This window comes from Ranitomeya variabilis, chromosome 2, assembly GCF_051348905.1.
Source record: "Ranitomeya variabilis isolate aRanVar5 chromosome 2, aRanVar5.hap1, whole genome shotgun sequence".
Lineage (NCBI taxonomy): Eukaryota > Metazoa > Chordata > Amphibia > Anura > Dendrobatidae > Ranitomeya > Ranitomeya variabilis.
In genome coordinates, this window is record NC_135233.1 from 445,591,595 (window position 1) to 445,607,776 (window position 16,182).

General features: G+C 42.9%; 1 protein-coding gene across 4 annotated transcripts in view; it reads right to left on the reverse strand.

Moving 5' to 3' along the window:
• The window catches only part of NELL1 (neural EGFL like 1), a 988,017-nt gene that overhangs the window by 591,072 nt on the left and 380,763 nt on the right, over positions 1-16,182 (reverse strand). For 2 of the 4 annotated variants that reach the window (XM_077287196.1, XM_077287194.1), the window contains exon 12: positions 12,524-12,652. The exons of the other annotated variants lie outside the window; for them this stretch is intronic. In XM_077287196.1, the coding sequence (XP_077143311.1) occupies positions 12,524-12,652 (129 nt within the window). The remainder of the gene's footprint in view (positions 1-12,523; positions 12,653-16,182) is intronic. 4 annotated transcript variants of the gene reach the window in all.

A 16,182-nucleotide genomic window follows, 5' to 3' on the forward strand; every position in this document is an offset into this window, starting at 1 on the left:
TATGTGATTTCTCAACACAAAGTAGCAAGTGTTTGTAAAGTTTAAAGGAATTATAGATTTTCTAATTATTTTAGAAATATAAATGTGAAATTTGAGAGGTTCATTTGTAATCAGACCCCTGTAGTCTGATACCCCTGAAAAAATCCTGAGTCACCAATTACATCCAGAAGTCACATAATTAGTAAGCTGAGTCCACCTGGGTGTAATTTCTTCTCAGTATAACAGATATAAAGAGAATGTATCACTTGTCATAAACATGTATTTCTTTTCCAGGTGTAAATGCCGCCGTTCTCAGGAATCCGGCGTTACATTTTATTTGTTCCTGCGCCTCTCCATTCTTGAGATATGATCCTCTCTTCCCTGTATGTAAACATTGTCTTGTTAGTCAAGGAGGCGTCGTTCTATGCTCTGTTTTCTTTAAGACCGCACCCATTTGGTTAACAAGAATAGATTTATATACAAGAAACAGGAGGCCATATCTCAGGAATGGAGAGGAGCAGGAACAAAAGAAAAACAGCACTGGATTCAGGAGAACAGCAGCAATTACACCAGGTAAAAAAAATAAATGCTTTTGGTGAGTGACAGGTCCCCTTTAAATACTGCATCCATCTTTCTGTATGGATGAAAACTGAAGGCAGCAGTTAATCAGCAGCGACTGACTGGCTGCAGCGGTCACAAGATCCACTCTGGAAGGTTGTTGCCAGTAGACAGGAGGGAGACGCTGATCTGGGAGATGAATATTATTTCTTATACCGCCCTTAGTTTTTAAAGTAGGGGACAACCCCTTTAAGACCATGTATTCTGAATGAGGCTTATCGTGGAAATTGGAGATGTTACTATGGCAACCCGTAAGATCCGTGTTCTCGTTCTCTGCAATGGGCGACACCTCAGATTTCCTCTGCATTAGCTTTATATACGGCAGAATTTCTTATTTAACCCCTTCCCTTCATGATCAGATGTAGTTTTTTGAAGAAACCTGGCAGCAAGTGTTCCCTGCTGCGCCACCACAGGTGAAATGAGGTATTACACAATGTCCATTCATACTTATTCAATTCCCGAAAAGGGTATGGGAAACTATTTTTGCTTCTTTAAAACTTGAGAAAACTTTTTTTAAATGTTTTGTATCCAATGGAGAGGAATGCCACCTATAGATAAATTTCCAATCAGAAGACTTTTTTTTTTACTTAAATGTATGTATTTTGTGGCTAAAAATCATATTTGCAATTCAGTTTCATTAAAAATGTTGCACTCTTTTGCTTTTCCAAGCTTTTTTTTTTCCCAGCTACACATTCAACTTTGATGTGGTCTGTAGTCACGAATCGGCTGAGAGGAGCTCAGAAAAAGACAGAGAAAAGCGTTACAAACTCTCCTGTTGGACCCATAAGAACAAACTCACTAATGGATTCTCAGTTAACTCATTGTGCAGCCAGCAATAGACAATGCCACACAGAGGCTATTGAAGGGAAACGGTGCAAGATTTTTAAGGAAACCCAATTATTAATGTTGCCTTTCATCACTGGGGTCCTGGGTTCATATCCCACTAACTTAGGACAACATCTGCTGAGCCTGAACTCCCCAATATTTCACCCAAATATTTTTTTTTAATCAAACACTTGTTAGTTGGGAACGATGGATGGACCGCTCCACGGCGCAAGTTCTCTTCTGACTCCAGTCATCAAGCCAGAGATGAGAAACGCGAGGATGATATCCATCGTCTCACCATTTAACAAGCATGCCTGGATTACAGGCATGAAATATGAAAGTAACGGGGCAGAATCGGCCACATTCATCTTCGGCACAGCCACATTACACCGTGGATCTTAATTTCTGCACAACAATCGTTTTGCAATTTTTACTGCTAAGATGCCGACGTTTCCAAGACATTGTTTTTCAATCATAAATTCACATCCGATCAGGAAGACAAGGGTACATAGAGGGCACAAGACCCCAAAAAACAAATTCAGGGATGCAGAGGGGGACACAACATTGGAGTATCCTGTGCAGCTGCAGAGGGAACCAAGAGGTAATGGGGCAGACAGCCACCTCCAAAGCAGGAGGAATTGTGCATTATGATGAGGTTTTGGACTGTAAATGGCCCATATATTGTTCTTGTACAGGGGCCCATCTTCTGTCTGTGCCCACCCGCTGAAATGATGACTTCTCTGGGACAGGTGAGAATTTACCCCTTTACATCCACTGTCAGAGGGAGAAGGGTCAAAGACCCAAGGTAAAGGTCTGTACAACTTATGGGACATGATGATGATGATGATTGGGCAATCATTCTGGTCGGCCAATCTGGCCTTTTCATGACTGATGGGCCAGTAACTATCTCAGATCTGAGAAGGAAAAGTGCCATGTCCAACGGCATACAAACCAACGGGTTATGAAACTTATTTAGGGTGGTGAGAAAGGGAAGTGTTGACCTTTGACATTGCCCTTGGCAAAAAAAAAAGAAGGAAAATAACCAATTATTTAACATCTAAAAAGTCAAATTTGGAACAAGTTTTTTCCTTAAAAGACAACTTGAACATGAGAAATGCGTGAAATGTGTCAAATGTAAATCATGCTCCAAGCATGAACTAGAGATCACATGGTTAATGTGGGCATCTAGCGAAATGTGGTGCTGGGAAAAGATGTTATCAACACCATGGATGGCAAGAAGAACAAGCAAATCAGTCAAGTTTGGAACAAATCAAGCCAGACATGTGACTGGAAGCAAGGATCACCAAGATACGACTTGCCTACTTTGGACACCTCATAAGAAGAGAACAATCACTAGAGAAGGCCATCATGGGTGGAAGAATGGAAGGAGCAAAGTGAAGAGGAAGACCAGCAACAGTGGAGAAGAACCTAGTGGACCTATCTAGGTTTGCACAAGATCGATCAAGCCAGAAATGTCACAGGTAGCAAGGATCACCAAGATACAACTTGCCTACTTTGCACACCTCATACGAAGAGAACAATCACTGGAGAAGGCTATCATGGGTGGAAGGAGCAAGGTGAAGAGGAAGATCAGCAACAGTGGAGGAGATCCTGGTGGACCTATCTAGGCTGCACAAGATCGATCTTCTTACAGATCCATCAAGTCGCGATGGCTCAAGATCGAGCTGAAGACCGTTAAAAACAAAAAAGAAAAGAAAGTGCTCGCAGCATTGCCAATATTGCAGGTATAAGGAAAATCTGTAAAGATTTAGTAGTTATTAGGTTAAGTTTCTTAAGAGCAAAAAGTAGCAGATTTTGCGCCACGGATTCACTTGCAGAACATCGGTTGCATCGGTTGCATTTTACACCGTCGGCAAAGTGCATGAGGTTTTTAGAAATCTCATAGATGAGCTGCAAAAAAAAAAAATTATCTGCATTGTAAATTGGCGAGAATATGCCCCTGCGGATATTGCTGCGGCATCGGCGCTGTGTGAGGTCAGCGATGGAGATGCAACTTGGGAATGTAGCCGCAAACAGCGAGATGGCGGAGCTTGTTAATTTATGCTTTAAAGTACAGATGCAGATGTAGCAGGGCGGAGTTTGTCATTCCACTGTGAAGGAGAACTCTTCACCATCAGGTGACACATTTGGCTCTGCTACATCTGTACATGGTTGTTGCATATAATATGGAGCACTGGCGGACATTAACAGAAAAGAGGGGCCCCTGTGCAATAACAGTATATGGGCCCTTCCCAGTCCAATAACTCATCATAATGCACAATTCCACCTGCTTTGGAGGTGGTAGTGGCCCCCGTACCTCTTGGGCCCCAGGTTGCACCAATGATATGTCTGCCCCTCATATGGAGCTCTTCATACCTCCCATGTAACCGATGCAGAATTTGTCGTCCCCCCACTCAATCGCTCTGCTCCTTTTGATAAAATAAGAATAAGGGTAAGTTCACACAGGACTTTTTTGCTGCGTATTTTTGCCGCTTTTTTTATGCTAATTTTCAGCTGCTTTTTCCAGTACCAGCAAAGCCTGTGAAATTTCAGAAATCTCATGCACACACATTGGTTTTTTGTTTGATCAGTATTTTGTGCTTTGCTGCGTTTTTTTGACATAGAGCATGTCACTTCTTCCAGCGTTTTTGCTGCGTTTTTTCACCCATTGACTTGAATGGATGTTGAGAAAAACGCAGCAAAAACGCAACAAAAACGCAGGTATCATTATTTGCTGCGTTTTTGCAGCTGAAAATCCAAGGACATTAGCCTGGAAAAAGAGAAAAAAAACACGCACCAAAAATACGCACCAAAAAAAACGCACCAAATACGCAACAAAAAGCAACAAAAACGCACCTATAAGCAGCTGAAAATTAGCATAAAAAAAGCAGCAAAAATACGCAGCAAAAATACGCAGCAAAAAAGTCCTGTGTGAACTTACCCTAAAGCTCTTGTTACTTATTTGCCGTCACATTTAATTATCGTCAGGCGCTCGGCAGCAGGCGCTCCGCTAAATGCTTTTACTGACAGTTTCCTTTCCGGAAGTCAAGGTGCCATTTGAAAGGTTTCAATTACATGAGATTGTATCTGGTGTAATTCAGAAAGAAAAACCAGCGCTCTCTGTAAGCTCTCGGCACACGGGGATGGGAGATGTAATCTCTGGAGCGCAGGACGGCACAGAGGCGGCAGATGCTGCAGGTAGGATGTAGGGATCTGCTCTTCTGCTCGACACCGGATTACAGCGAGGGCAAATGGGGCAATTGTCCAGGATCCTCCACAACACAAAATATTAGTTTTATTTTTTAACACAGTGTGGCGGTATTATTACACATTGTGCAGTGTCTAATAATCTTATTTGGGTAGTGAATTATAGACTCGTATTGTTTGCACACACAGAACATACAGTGCTGGAGAATATCTTGGTGCCAGGGGCCATTGCACAGAGGCCCAAGGGTTAAGGGGGGCACACCTCCACCATCAAAACAGTAACAGCATAATAAACTATTAAACAACAAAAGGTGCATATACTGTTTATATACAAGGGTCGTATTAAAATTAGTATTTTGGTTACTGTTATCTGAGCACCATACGGCAGTATTATTTGAGCATTTTATAATAGTTTTACTGTAGCTCTGTATGAACATATTCTTTGTGCACTGTATGGCAACATTATTTTAGTATTGCAGTGTTACTTGAGTACTGTACGGTAATATTACTTGAGTACTAAAGCAGTGTTATTGGTAGCAATAATTGCGTGCTATAAGGCAGTATTATTGGTTCACTATACTCTAGTATTTGGCACTGTATCAGAGCACTGAATGGTAGTAATATTTGTTCACTATATAGCAGTGTTATGGGAGAATTTATGATAGAATTTGAGCACTGGATGACCGTAATATTGGTGTACACTGCCTAGTAGTATGATTGTAGCACTGTGTGGCATTATCGAAGCATTTCAGTACCGTATGATACGGTTATGAGTGCACTGCAATGTAAAATTGGTCCACTATTTGTTAATATTATTGGAGCACTGCATGGCAGTATTATTTGAGCACTGTATGTTAGCATTCTTTAATCACTGTATGGTAATATTATTGTAGCATTGTATGGCAGTAATTATGAAGGGAAGTATGATAGTATTTGAGTGCCATTTCAGCAGTATTTGTTATTTGTGCATTGTATGGTAATATTATTGGGTAACAAATTATTGAAGCACAGAATTGAGGTATTATTTAAGCACTGTATGGCAGTGTTATTTGAGTACTGCAGGATAGTTAACCATTGTGAGATACGGTAATATTGTAGCACCGGTAGTATTATTGGGACACTGTTTGGCAGTAGTATTAAAGCACAGTATGGCAGTATTATTTTTGCACTTTATAGCAGTAATATTTAAGAATTGTATGTTATTATAATTGGAGCACTGTAGTGTAGTCTTAGTCCACTACATGAAAGTATTATTGAGCACTGTATTGCAGTGTTTTTGGGTACTGTATGGTAGTACTCAAGCATTGTGAGATAGTAATATTGTAGCACTGCATGGCAATACTTTTGGGACACTTTGGCAGTATTATTAAAGCACAGTATGGCAATATTATTTCATTACTATATGGTAGTAATATTTAAGAACCGTATGATCTTATTGGAGCACTGTGATGTAGTATTAGTACATTACATAGAAGTCTTATTGAAGCACTATATGGCAGTATTACTGAAGTACAGTATGATAATATTTGAGAACTGTATTGCAGTACAAATAGAGCATTGAATGGTAGTAATATTTGTTCACTATATAGCAGTATTAAGGGAGCATTGTATGGCAGTATTATTTGAGCACTGTATGACAGTAATATTAGTACAAGTCCACTGTACGGAAGTAATATATAAACACAGATGGACAATGTATAGAAATATTTCAGCAGTGTAAGGCGGTCATATTTCAGCACTGCTTGATAAAGAATACTTTGCGGTGTAAATGTTGCTCTCACTTTATATGGCACTATTGAATATGGATTCATGCGTTCAATTGTTATCTTGATGGAATTAATTTAATTTTTTTTTTCCTGAATTATGGTTTTATTATTTGACAGCAGTATCAAACTACTATTTTGGCACTGTAGAGGAATACTATTTGGGCACTGCAGTAATTTACATGATTACGTTTCCACTTAATTAGGTATTTATATAGCAGTGTTATTCATAACTTTATTATGATATTGTAATTACGGTTTCCATAGAAGCAGTTCTGGGGCCATTTTCTTGTACTGTTTCTTTAAATAATAAAAAATTCTCATCAAACGTGACAGGTCAATTGCAAAAGAAGGACGTGTAAGCGCAAATGTACAGACTTGTCCCCAGTTATCCAGTTGTTTGATAACACGTTATTATATCTTCACGAGTTCTGCTAAAATGAGCAAACATAGCTCTGCTGCATCAACAGCAGGGACATTATGAAGGAAGAGGAATAAATGGAGGCATCGATAGAATGTATACATCACCATGATATACAGAAGAGAAACGAACAAAGGAATTATTAATCCAAGTGACTGGAGTCAAGTGAGCCGTATGAGATACATGACACTTGTAATGAGCCAATTAACCTCCGTCATACAGAATTACGCTGCTCCCTGACACAATTCAATGTTCCCTCTGTGATGCAGTCACACCACAGAAGAATGAAAAAAAAAACACACCCAGCCATGAAAGTCACACACGTCACTCATGTAAACTATTGCATTATTAGCTGTTTAACATAATTAAAGGGATAGTATCTATTTTAAAGGGGAGGTATCGCTCAATATTTTTGGTTTTATCCATTGGTGTAGTGTGAGCTGCCACCACCCGGGTGCAAGGCAGGTATTATCCTACCCTGAACCTGGCTGCCTTCCACCAGTCCAGTATTGATCCCTTTATTTCCCAAACAAATGTATTGTATTTTAAGAAAATACTGAAGTAATTATAGTTTGCCGCTTGCCGATTTAGTTATTTTCGCCTTTTTTCGCCTTGCACTGTTCGTTGGCAATGCATCAATGGGGGTGGAGTGTGAAATTTTTTAGCTGAAAGCCTACTGAATGGGTTGCCAACATCCCCATTTGACTAAAAGTGATCAATTTGAAAGTTTTGGCTACAATCGAGGCATGGTTCTGGCAGGTAGGGTCTCAGTATAAAATGTTTGAAAAGGCATGGGAGAGGGAAGTGAAAACCTCCAGGAGAAGCAGAGTAGATGTAACCAGAATTCCCACAAGATAATGACATTGGTACCCCATTATAAAGTCAGAGTTGAGAAGTGGATAATAATAAGGGTGTGTGTGTGTATATATATTTATTTATTGAGAGGTAAAGTTAGGATGGGAGGTATGTGTCACAGAGGAGGCTAGCCTCGGTGAGGTAAGCCCCGAAGAGGAGGTTCCACCAACAAGAGGTTGTTGAGAAGTTTTTAATGGGACAGGATTTTGGGTCAGGGTTTTAGGAATGACCAGAAGAGTTTGAGTGGGATTGGTCACCCCTTATCTCCATTTCAGGCTTTCTAGGTGCTTTATAAGGCAGTTAAGCAGACTCAGAGCTGTCTGTGAGTGGACCTTGTTGGGCAAGCCGGTCAGTCTCTACCATTGGGAGAGAGAGTGGACTTTATTCTAAACGGGTGAGCCCGTATCTGCTACGTGAACAGTTTTGCTTATTTTGCCACAACTTTGTTCCGATAAAAGGCGGTTTTCAGTTCTGAGCTGTTGTCATTTATTGACTTTTAATAATCTGCTCACTGTTTGGATATAGGAAGTGGATCCCTTACGTACTCTATCTGCTGCCAAAGAGCATGAATCCCTACACTGGTTACAGACCTTGATTGTCGTCTGATCTTATATGTGTACATGTGGCCCTCATGTTCCCTAAACTATGGCTTCTGAAGCTATTGCAAAAATACAACTCCCATCATCTGGGACTGTAGGGACCATGGACACAGCAGAAGAAAAGGCTGCTAAAATAGTAATACATAACTGCAGTGCAGACTACACAGGGCTCATTTGTAGTCTGTAACCATGTAAACGCATAAGGCTGCATTAGAGCTGTATATTTGATAATGAAAACTAGTTACAAGGCTGCCCAATTCTGAACTACAGATCAACTAGGGCAATAAAATGGTTGTAAATGTCTTTTTATTTTTAAAGGCTCCTTTTTAAAGCTGTAGAACAACAAATGGCGGCTTGTAGAAGGAGCGCTAGCGGCCGTCCCAATGAGGAGGAAATAAGTGCGCAGGTCCCCGCAGCTCCAGCCAGATACCCCACATCGGGGGATAAAGACTTGCAACAGGAACAGAATAGCCGGTCTCAGGAGCGCAGAAGGAGAACACAGACACCAGTTAGGGTAAAACCACAACGCGTGAAGAAGACGGCGCACGCCGTTGAAACGCGTTGTGGTTTTACCCTAACTGGTGTCTGTGTTCTCCTTCTGCGCTCCTGAGACCGGCTATTCTGTTCCTGTTGCAAGCTGTGACCTAGTGATACAATTTCCCTATTCTGTTCTCCGGACACAGAACGCTGTGGTGTCGAGGCAGAATTAGAACGAACAATGAAACTAAGGAGCTCAGCGAAGAAAGCCACATGGGGCAATTGTGTGAAACCATGGCCCCTCATCTATATTTGTGTGCACGGCGGATCATTTTCTGACACGTTCAGCGATACATTTCTTCCATGGCAGCTTGGTGCAGGAGGCTTTCTGGCAGGTCTGTATTGTGAAAAACGCTCCAGCCACAAAACTCTCTGCCATTAATTCTCATTAATTAGAGAGAATTCCCATTCATCTGCTGCAATCATAAATAATTTCTCAGCATGAACCCATTGTGTGTTGTAGTCAATCGGCTCAGGAAACAAAATTCTATTCAGTATTTATCTTCCCAATTGGGAACCACCATTGTAAGCATCTTGAAAATAAAGACTTTTCTCTGGGTAATATACAAAAAAAAAACATAATACAAGACAATCGTGAAATAGACTGAGCTTTACATAGAGATACGGCGACCCCATTGAGGAATGGCCCCTTATGTATATACTCAAGGCAATCACCCAAAAAGAGCTGTGGGGCTAAATACAGTATATTCAAGATCACTTGGTAGAAAAGGTGTCAGATAGTAGCAGTAAGAAAGAGGTCACAATTCCTGAACCTGAGTCTATGAAGTATGTGACATACGAAGTTCTGCAGAATACAACACAAAAAAAGGCAACAAAAAAAATATAAAAAGAAATACATGAAGGGCTTGAAGGGTAACGTGGGAAAAAGAGAAACAATTATATGGAAGGAATAGGGTGTAAAAAAGAAAGGGGGAATGAAGGGTTGGAGAAAAGAAAGTAATATATGGTGGAGAAGGACAAAAGGGTGGGAAGGAAGAAAGGAAAGAGGTGAAAGGGAATGAAACATGGGTGCAATAGAAGTAAGGAATAAAAGGCAAGAAAGAAGAGAGGGATAATACCAAGGAAGGATTAAAGGACTAGTTGAAAGAAAGGAAGGACTGGAGGGTGAGAAGGAAGAAAAGATGGAGAGTGAGAAGGAAGAAAAAACTGGAGGATCAAGGAAGAAAAAAAACTGGAGGGTGAGAAGGAAGAAATGACTGGAGGGTGAGAAGGAAGAAATGACTGGAGGGTGAGAAGGAAGAAATGACTGGAGGGTGAGAAGGAAGAAATGACTGGAGGGTGAGAAGGAAGAAAAAACTGGATTATGAGAAGGAAGAAAAAAATGGAAGGTGAAAAGGAAGAAAAAACTGGAAGGTGAAAAGGAAGAAAAAACTAGCAGGCGAGAAGGAAGAAAAAACTGGAGTGTGAGAAGAAAGGACTGGAGTGTGAGAAGGAACAAAGGACTAGAGGGTGAAAAGAAAGGCAGGAGGGTGAGAAGAAAAGGAAGGAGGGTGGGAAGAAAGGAAGGAAGAAAGGTGGGAAGGAATGTGTGAAGTAAGGAAGTTGTGAAGTAAGGAAGGTGTGAAGGAAGGGTGGAAAGGCAGGAAAAAAATAAAGTAAAGGACTGAAGGTTGGAGAGGAAGGAAAAAAGAACTGGAGTATTGGGAGGGAAGGAATGAAGGGTGGTAAGGAAATACGGAATGGAGGGTAAGGACTGTAGGGTGGTAAGGAAAGAAGAAAGTATTGAAGGTTGCTATGAACTGGAGGGATGGAAAGAAGAAAGAAATGGAGATTTTGAAAGATGAATTGAATGGACATTGACAAGGTATAAAAGAAGAAAGGTTAAGAAGAAGAAAAGGAACAAGGGTTCGCAAAAAGAAAGGAATAGAGGGAAGGATGAAATTTCTGGAGAGTAGAAAGATATTAAAGTTAAAGAATTGGAACGTGAAGAAAGAAAGATCGTAAAGAAATGAATGGAGAATGGAAAGGTAGAAAGAAAGAATGGAAAGCAATAGAAAGAAGCAGGGATGGAAGGAGATAGTGTAAGGTAAGGAGGACGGCAAGAATGGAAACAAAGGTCAATCGAAGATCTAGCAGACCTGCAATAAAAAGAATGACCTGAGATCTGGCTTATCAGTCATCAGTTGTTTGCTTCTCCAACAAATCTTTTGCACCTCAGTGAAAAAATAACCAATGCAGAGAACGCTGCTTGACTGTCAATTACAGAAGATTATCCAGAATGATAAAGTGGCACATTATATACACAGACCAGCTATAATTTTACAACTTCCCTTTATGCAGCCATATCAGCTCTGACCAGCCGGGGCATGGGCTGTACAGGACTTCTACAAGTGTGTACAGCTTTTCACCATATATTATGGACGCTCGAATTTGGAGGCTGGTCCTCATCTCTTTCTCATGTTTTGCAAAACATTCCTAAATAATTTGTGTCCACTTGGCAGGGGGCATTATGCTGCCATGGAGTGCACCTAGATAATGTTAGGTAGGTTGTACGTGTCTCATCATGAATGCCAGGCCCAACAGTTTCCCAGCAGAACATTGCCCATCACTCTGCATCTGCCAGTCAGCCTTCCTCCAATAATGCATTTTGGTGCCATCTCTACTCCTGGTGACGCAGGGACCCAACCGTCCATGTGATGTAAAGAAGACGCGATTCCTCACACCAGTCTACGTCCATTCTCCAGCAGTAATCCTGACAGCCCAATTGTAGGCACACTCAACAGTGGACAGGGGTCATCATGAGTCCTCTGACTGGTCATGCTAAGCAAGTTGTGATGGTATATGGTATATGTTATGATACCTTACAGCCAGCAGTAACTTTCTCAGTGTTACAGTAGCGGTATCTCTATGGGATTGTACAAGGTAGGGCTGACTTTCAGAGCCTTGGACACTCAAGACCCTATCGTCAATTCATCGATTGTTCTTTATTAAACCACTTTCAATAGGTACTACCCACTTCATACCAAGAAAATCCCACAATGTCACGGTCCCTCAGATCCTATAAGTCTGTTTTACACCAGCCGCACGGCGGCATTAAACAACAGCTGATCATTCACTACACACAGACTACCATTGTTCTTGGCAGCACATGTCCAGTCTACACAAGACAATTTTGCCAATTTTCAACACATCAACCTTCAAGAACGGACCGGTCACTAAGCGCTGAGTATGTCCCACCCCCGACAGGCACCATTGTTGCCAGATAATTAATGCTATTTCCATCTCCCGTGAGTTTCTCGAATGTTTCGGCTGATCGGTGCAGATACAAATCACTCTCAGAACTCGTCATCCTGTTATTACTGATGGAACCACATCTCGGTTCCCAACGCTACAAGTTAATTGAAGAAAAGTCAAATTACAGTTTTTGTCTCCGGCAGTCGGTTACAATATCATCTGTGTGTCTGCGGTGACCTCCCCGGTAATTACACAGGTACCGGGCATAAACCGAGATATTAGACTATTAAAACAAGACAGACCTCTCAAGAAGAGATTTTCAATTCCACTTCTACAAGTGCAAGAAGAGCATCGACATTTCTCTCCGGGTTAACATCCAATTTATTTTTGGATTCTCCCGGCACTATAATTTTCTACAAATATATACACAATCTTTGCCGCCTCTCAGGTCCTGACTGCGGGGTAAGCGTGTGCCACACAGTAAATATAGACCTTCATTATATCCGATAAGTTTGGATTCCTACCTTCACAATAGGTCAGGTCACCTTGAATGGGGACGAACCCGTTCCGACATTCACATGTAGCTTTTGTGATCCAGTTTCTGCACTCGGAGTTTTCTCCGCACTGATATCCGTCTGCACAAAAGTCATGTCCTGCAAAGAAAAAAGAAAAAAATAAATAAATCTTATCTCAGCGGAGTAGAAGCAAAAACTTAAACCTGTTCTTTCACATAAAACCCATAGTGAAATATGCTCTCGCTGCTCTTGTCCTGCGCAAGTCCAAACTGTGCATACTACTAGTACACATCAGTCAGCAATTTTCAGATTTATTAAGCTCCATAACTTGCCATTCACTAGGTAGCTCATCTTCAACAGCATTCTGCCAGCATTATATGAGCTGGGACATTCTATCATTTTCAGCATGTAATACTTCTGCCATGGCTTGAAATCACGTCCAAACTGCACATTTTTTAGTGCACATATCTGTCTAAGAAGTACAGGAATTTTCCAATTTGTCAAGTTCTGTGACTTGCCATTACATTTAACCATGGGCCATTACAGTGCCACGAGGAGCGCAGAAGAAGAAGGGTGTGGTGTTGTGGGCGTGAACGAACTGAGAAGCGTGAAAAATAATGGCCGCCCAGTCTAAATATCTCTGTACCTTGAGGACGTGTCCGTCAGCAGCCGAGATCCGCCTCCTGATCCTCAATGGTGGGCAGAGACAATGAAAAAGAAACCGCCCCAGGAGAAGAGAGCGGGAAAAGGATGAGGAGGGAGCCAGCCACGTGGAGGACGCCATGGCGAGCCGCCCGGAACCAGAGCGTGGGGTCGGAGCAGAGGACTCCCCCAGCCACCTGGAGAGGCACCGCAACCAGGCATCCACAGTTGGCGCTGACTTCCTGCAGACCGGAGTGGAAGAGCTCATCGACCAGCTCCTGCAGCTGCGGGTGAACACCAAGGCCGCTTACTGGACAACGCCTGGGAGGATCCACTGGCACCGCCATCGACACCGCTCCCTACATCGCTCCAAGAGCCGCTGCCAACACCGCTGCAGACGCCGCCACTAGCAGAACCAACCGACACCGAAGACACCGCTGCGGCAGGTAAGAACGCTGACCCTGCCCTGGTGACCGAAGGACTGCTGATAGGCCCCGAAGCAGCGCCACCTCCCCGCGGTACTCACCGCCTCCAGCGTCTCGAGCTTTGGGACCAGGCCACGGGGATGGAGCGATTCCTGAAGGCCCCAATTGCGCCCACCACCCTGCCGGGTGAGGTATATGCAGAGCGGACTGTATACCGCTGGGTGAATCCCGGATCAGACTTTATGGGGTTCCCCGGAATGGAGAAACAGAAGGGAGAGACTGTGGAAGTTTTGAGTTGGGAGGACTACCAGGCCCAGCTTGCTCGCAAGTGGGAGGAAACAGAAGAGAAACATCAGGCCCAATGCAAAGCCTTTGACAAATGAGACTTACAAGTTAAAGCCCAGGCCGGAAAGGACAGCACCACTAACCAGGCTCCGCGTAAGCAGGGCACAGTCGTGACTAGGGTTGAGCGAAACGGATCGGACAAATTCAAAAATCGCCGACTTTCGGCAAAGTCGGGTTTCATGAAACCCGACCCGATCCTAGTGTGGGATCGGCCATGCGGTCGGCGATCTCCGCGTCAAAGTCGCGTTTCATATGACGCTTTCACCGCCATTTTTCAGCCAATGAAGGAGGACGCAGAGTGTGGGCAGCGTGATGACATAGGTCTCGGTCACCACCATCTTAGAGAAGGGCATGACAGTGATTGGCTTGCTTTCTGCGGCGTCACAGGGGGTATAAAGGGGCGTGCACGCCGACCGCCATCTTACTTCTGCTGATCTTAGCATAGGGAGAGGTTGCTGCAGCTTCATCAGAAGAAGAGATATAGTTAGGGAGGGAAGATTAACCCCCAAACTGCTTGTGCTGTAGCGATTTCCACTGTCCAACACCACCTTTTTTTTTGCAGGGACAGTGGAGGCTATATTTTTGTGCATCAGCTCTGTAGCTTATTAGGCTGCCCAATAAGGCTCCATGATAGCTGCATTGCTGTTTGCACGCTGCTATGCAAACCAACTGCTTTTTTAAAAGCAAAAATCCTGTTGTTCTTTCTGCACAGTTATCTTGTTTATTTGTCCACAGTGCACTTTTATGTGCAGCAGTCCTTTTTATTGCTGCCATACTTGTCCTGAGATCATTGTAGGGAGATTGAAATTGTACTACAGTCCTTGTATTTTTTCATATATCTTCCAGCCACGTTCTGCCACTTACATTGTGTTGTTTTATACACTGGGCCTAAGTTTTGGTTCAGTCTCCCCAACAAAAAAGTGAGATTCAAATCCTCACAAAGTGGATATACTTCAGTCCTGTTAGTTCGTCGTATATCAGCCAGCCACTTTCTGCCACTTACATTGTGTTGTTTTATACACTGGGCCTGAGTTTTGGTTCAGTCAACCCCCCAAAAAAAGGGAGATTCAAATTCTCACAAAGAGGATATACTACAGTCCTGTTAGTTTGTCGTATATCAGCCAGCCACTTTCTGCCACTTACATTGTGTTGTTTTATACACTGGGCCTGAGTTTTGGTTCAGTCTCCCCAACAAAAAAGGGAGATTCAAATTCGCAGCAAGTTTATATACACCTTCTACCTTGTTTTACAGTACCATATAACGGTTGTTATTTTGGTTAGATTTTCCAAAAAATGAAGAAGTCTGGTGGAAGAGCCCGTGGGCGGTTGTTGCCAGCTGGTACTGATGGTGGTGGCGGTGGTGGTGCATCTTGTGGTAGTGGCAAAAGCACAATAGCACCTAAGGCTGGAGGTGTTGAGCCAGCGTCATCGTCCGGCTACACAAGGCCTTGAAGGCTCCCTTATCTCGGAGTAGGAAAACAGCTTTTAAAGCCGGAGCAGCAGGAAAAAGTTTAGGCTTTCCTTGCTGACTCAGCCTCTAGCTCTTTCGCCTCCTCTTCAGAAAGTTCCAAATATATAAGCAACGAGTCGTCAGTGGATGCTCCCGGTCAGGAACAAGACGTTTCCTTGTGTCCTTCACCCAAACCAAAAGTGAAGGATGCATCAGGCGACACTACAGGTTACTCCATGGAGCTCTTTACACATACCGTTCCTTGGTTAGAAAGGGAAATTGTTAACTGCCCATTACAAGATGAATCGGACATGGAGTGTACTGATGCACAGCCACAGCTAGATTATTATGCTGTTCCATTGACTCAGATCACTACATTGCCCTCGCAGGGTACTGAGCCAGAATCTGACCCTGATGAGACTATGGTGCCCCGTCCCGAACGCTATAGCACCTTACACGGTGACAGAGAAAGGTGCACATGACATTGAAGAGGAGGTGATAGATGACCCAGTTGTTGACCCAGATTGACAGCCATTGGGGGAAGAGGGTGCCGCTGCCAGTAGCTCAGAAGCAGAGGAGGATGATCCGCAGCAGCCATCTACATCGCAACAGTTGTCATCTGGCAGGCCCGTATCAGGCCAAAAACGTGTGCCAAAAACAAAAACAGTTTTAGGACAGCGTGGCCATCCGGTGAAAATAGCACAGCGTGCAATGCCTGAAAAGGTATTTGATAGTAGGAAGAGTGCAATGTGGCAATTTTTTAACCAAGATCTGAATGATCAGTCAAAAGTTATCTGTAAGAAATG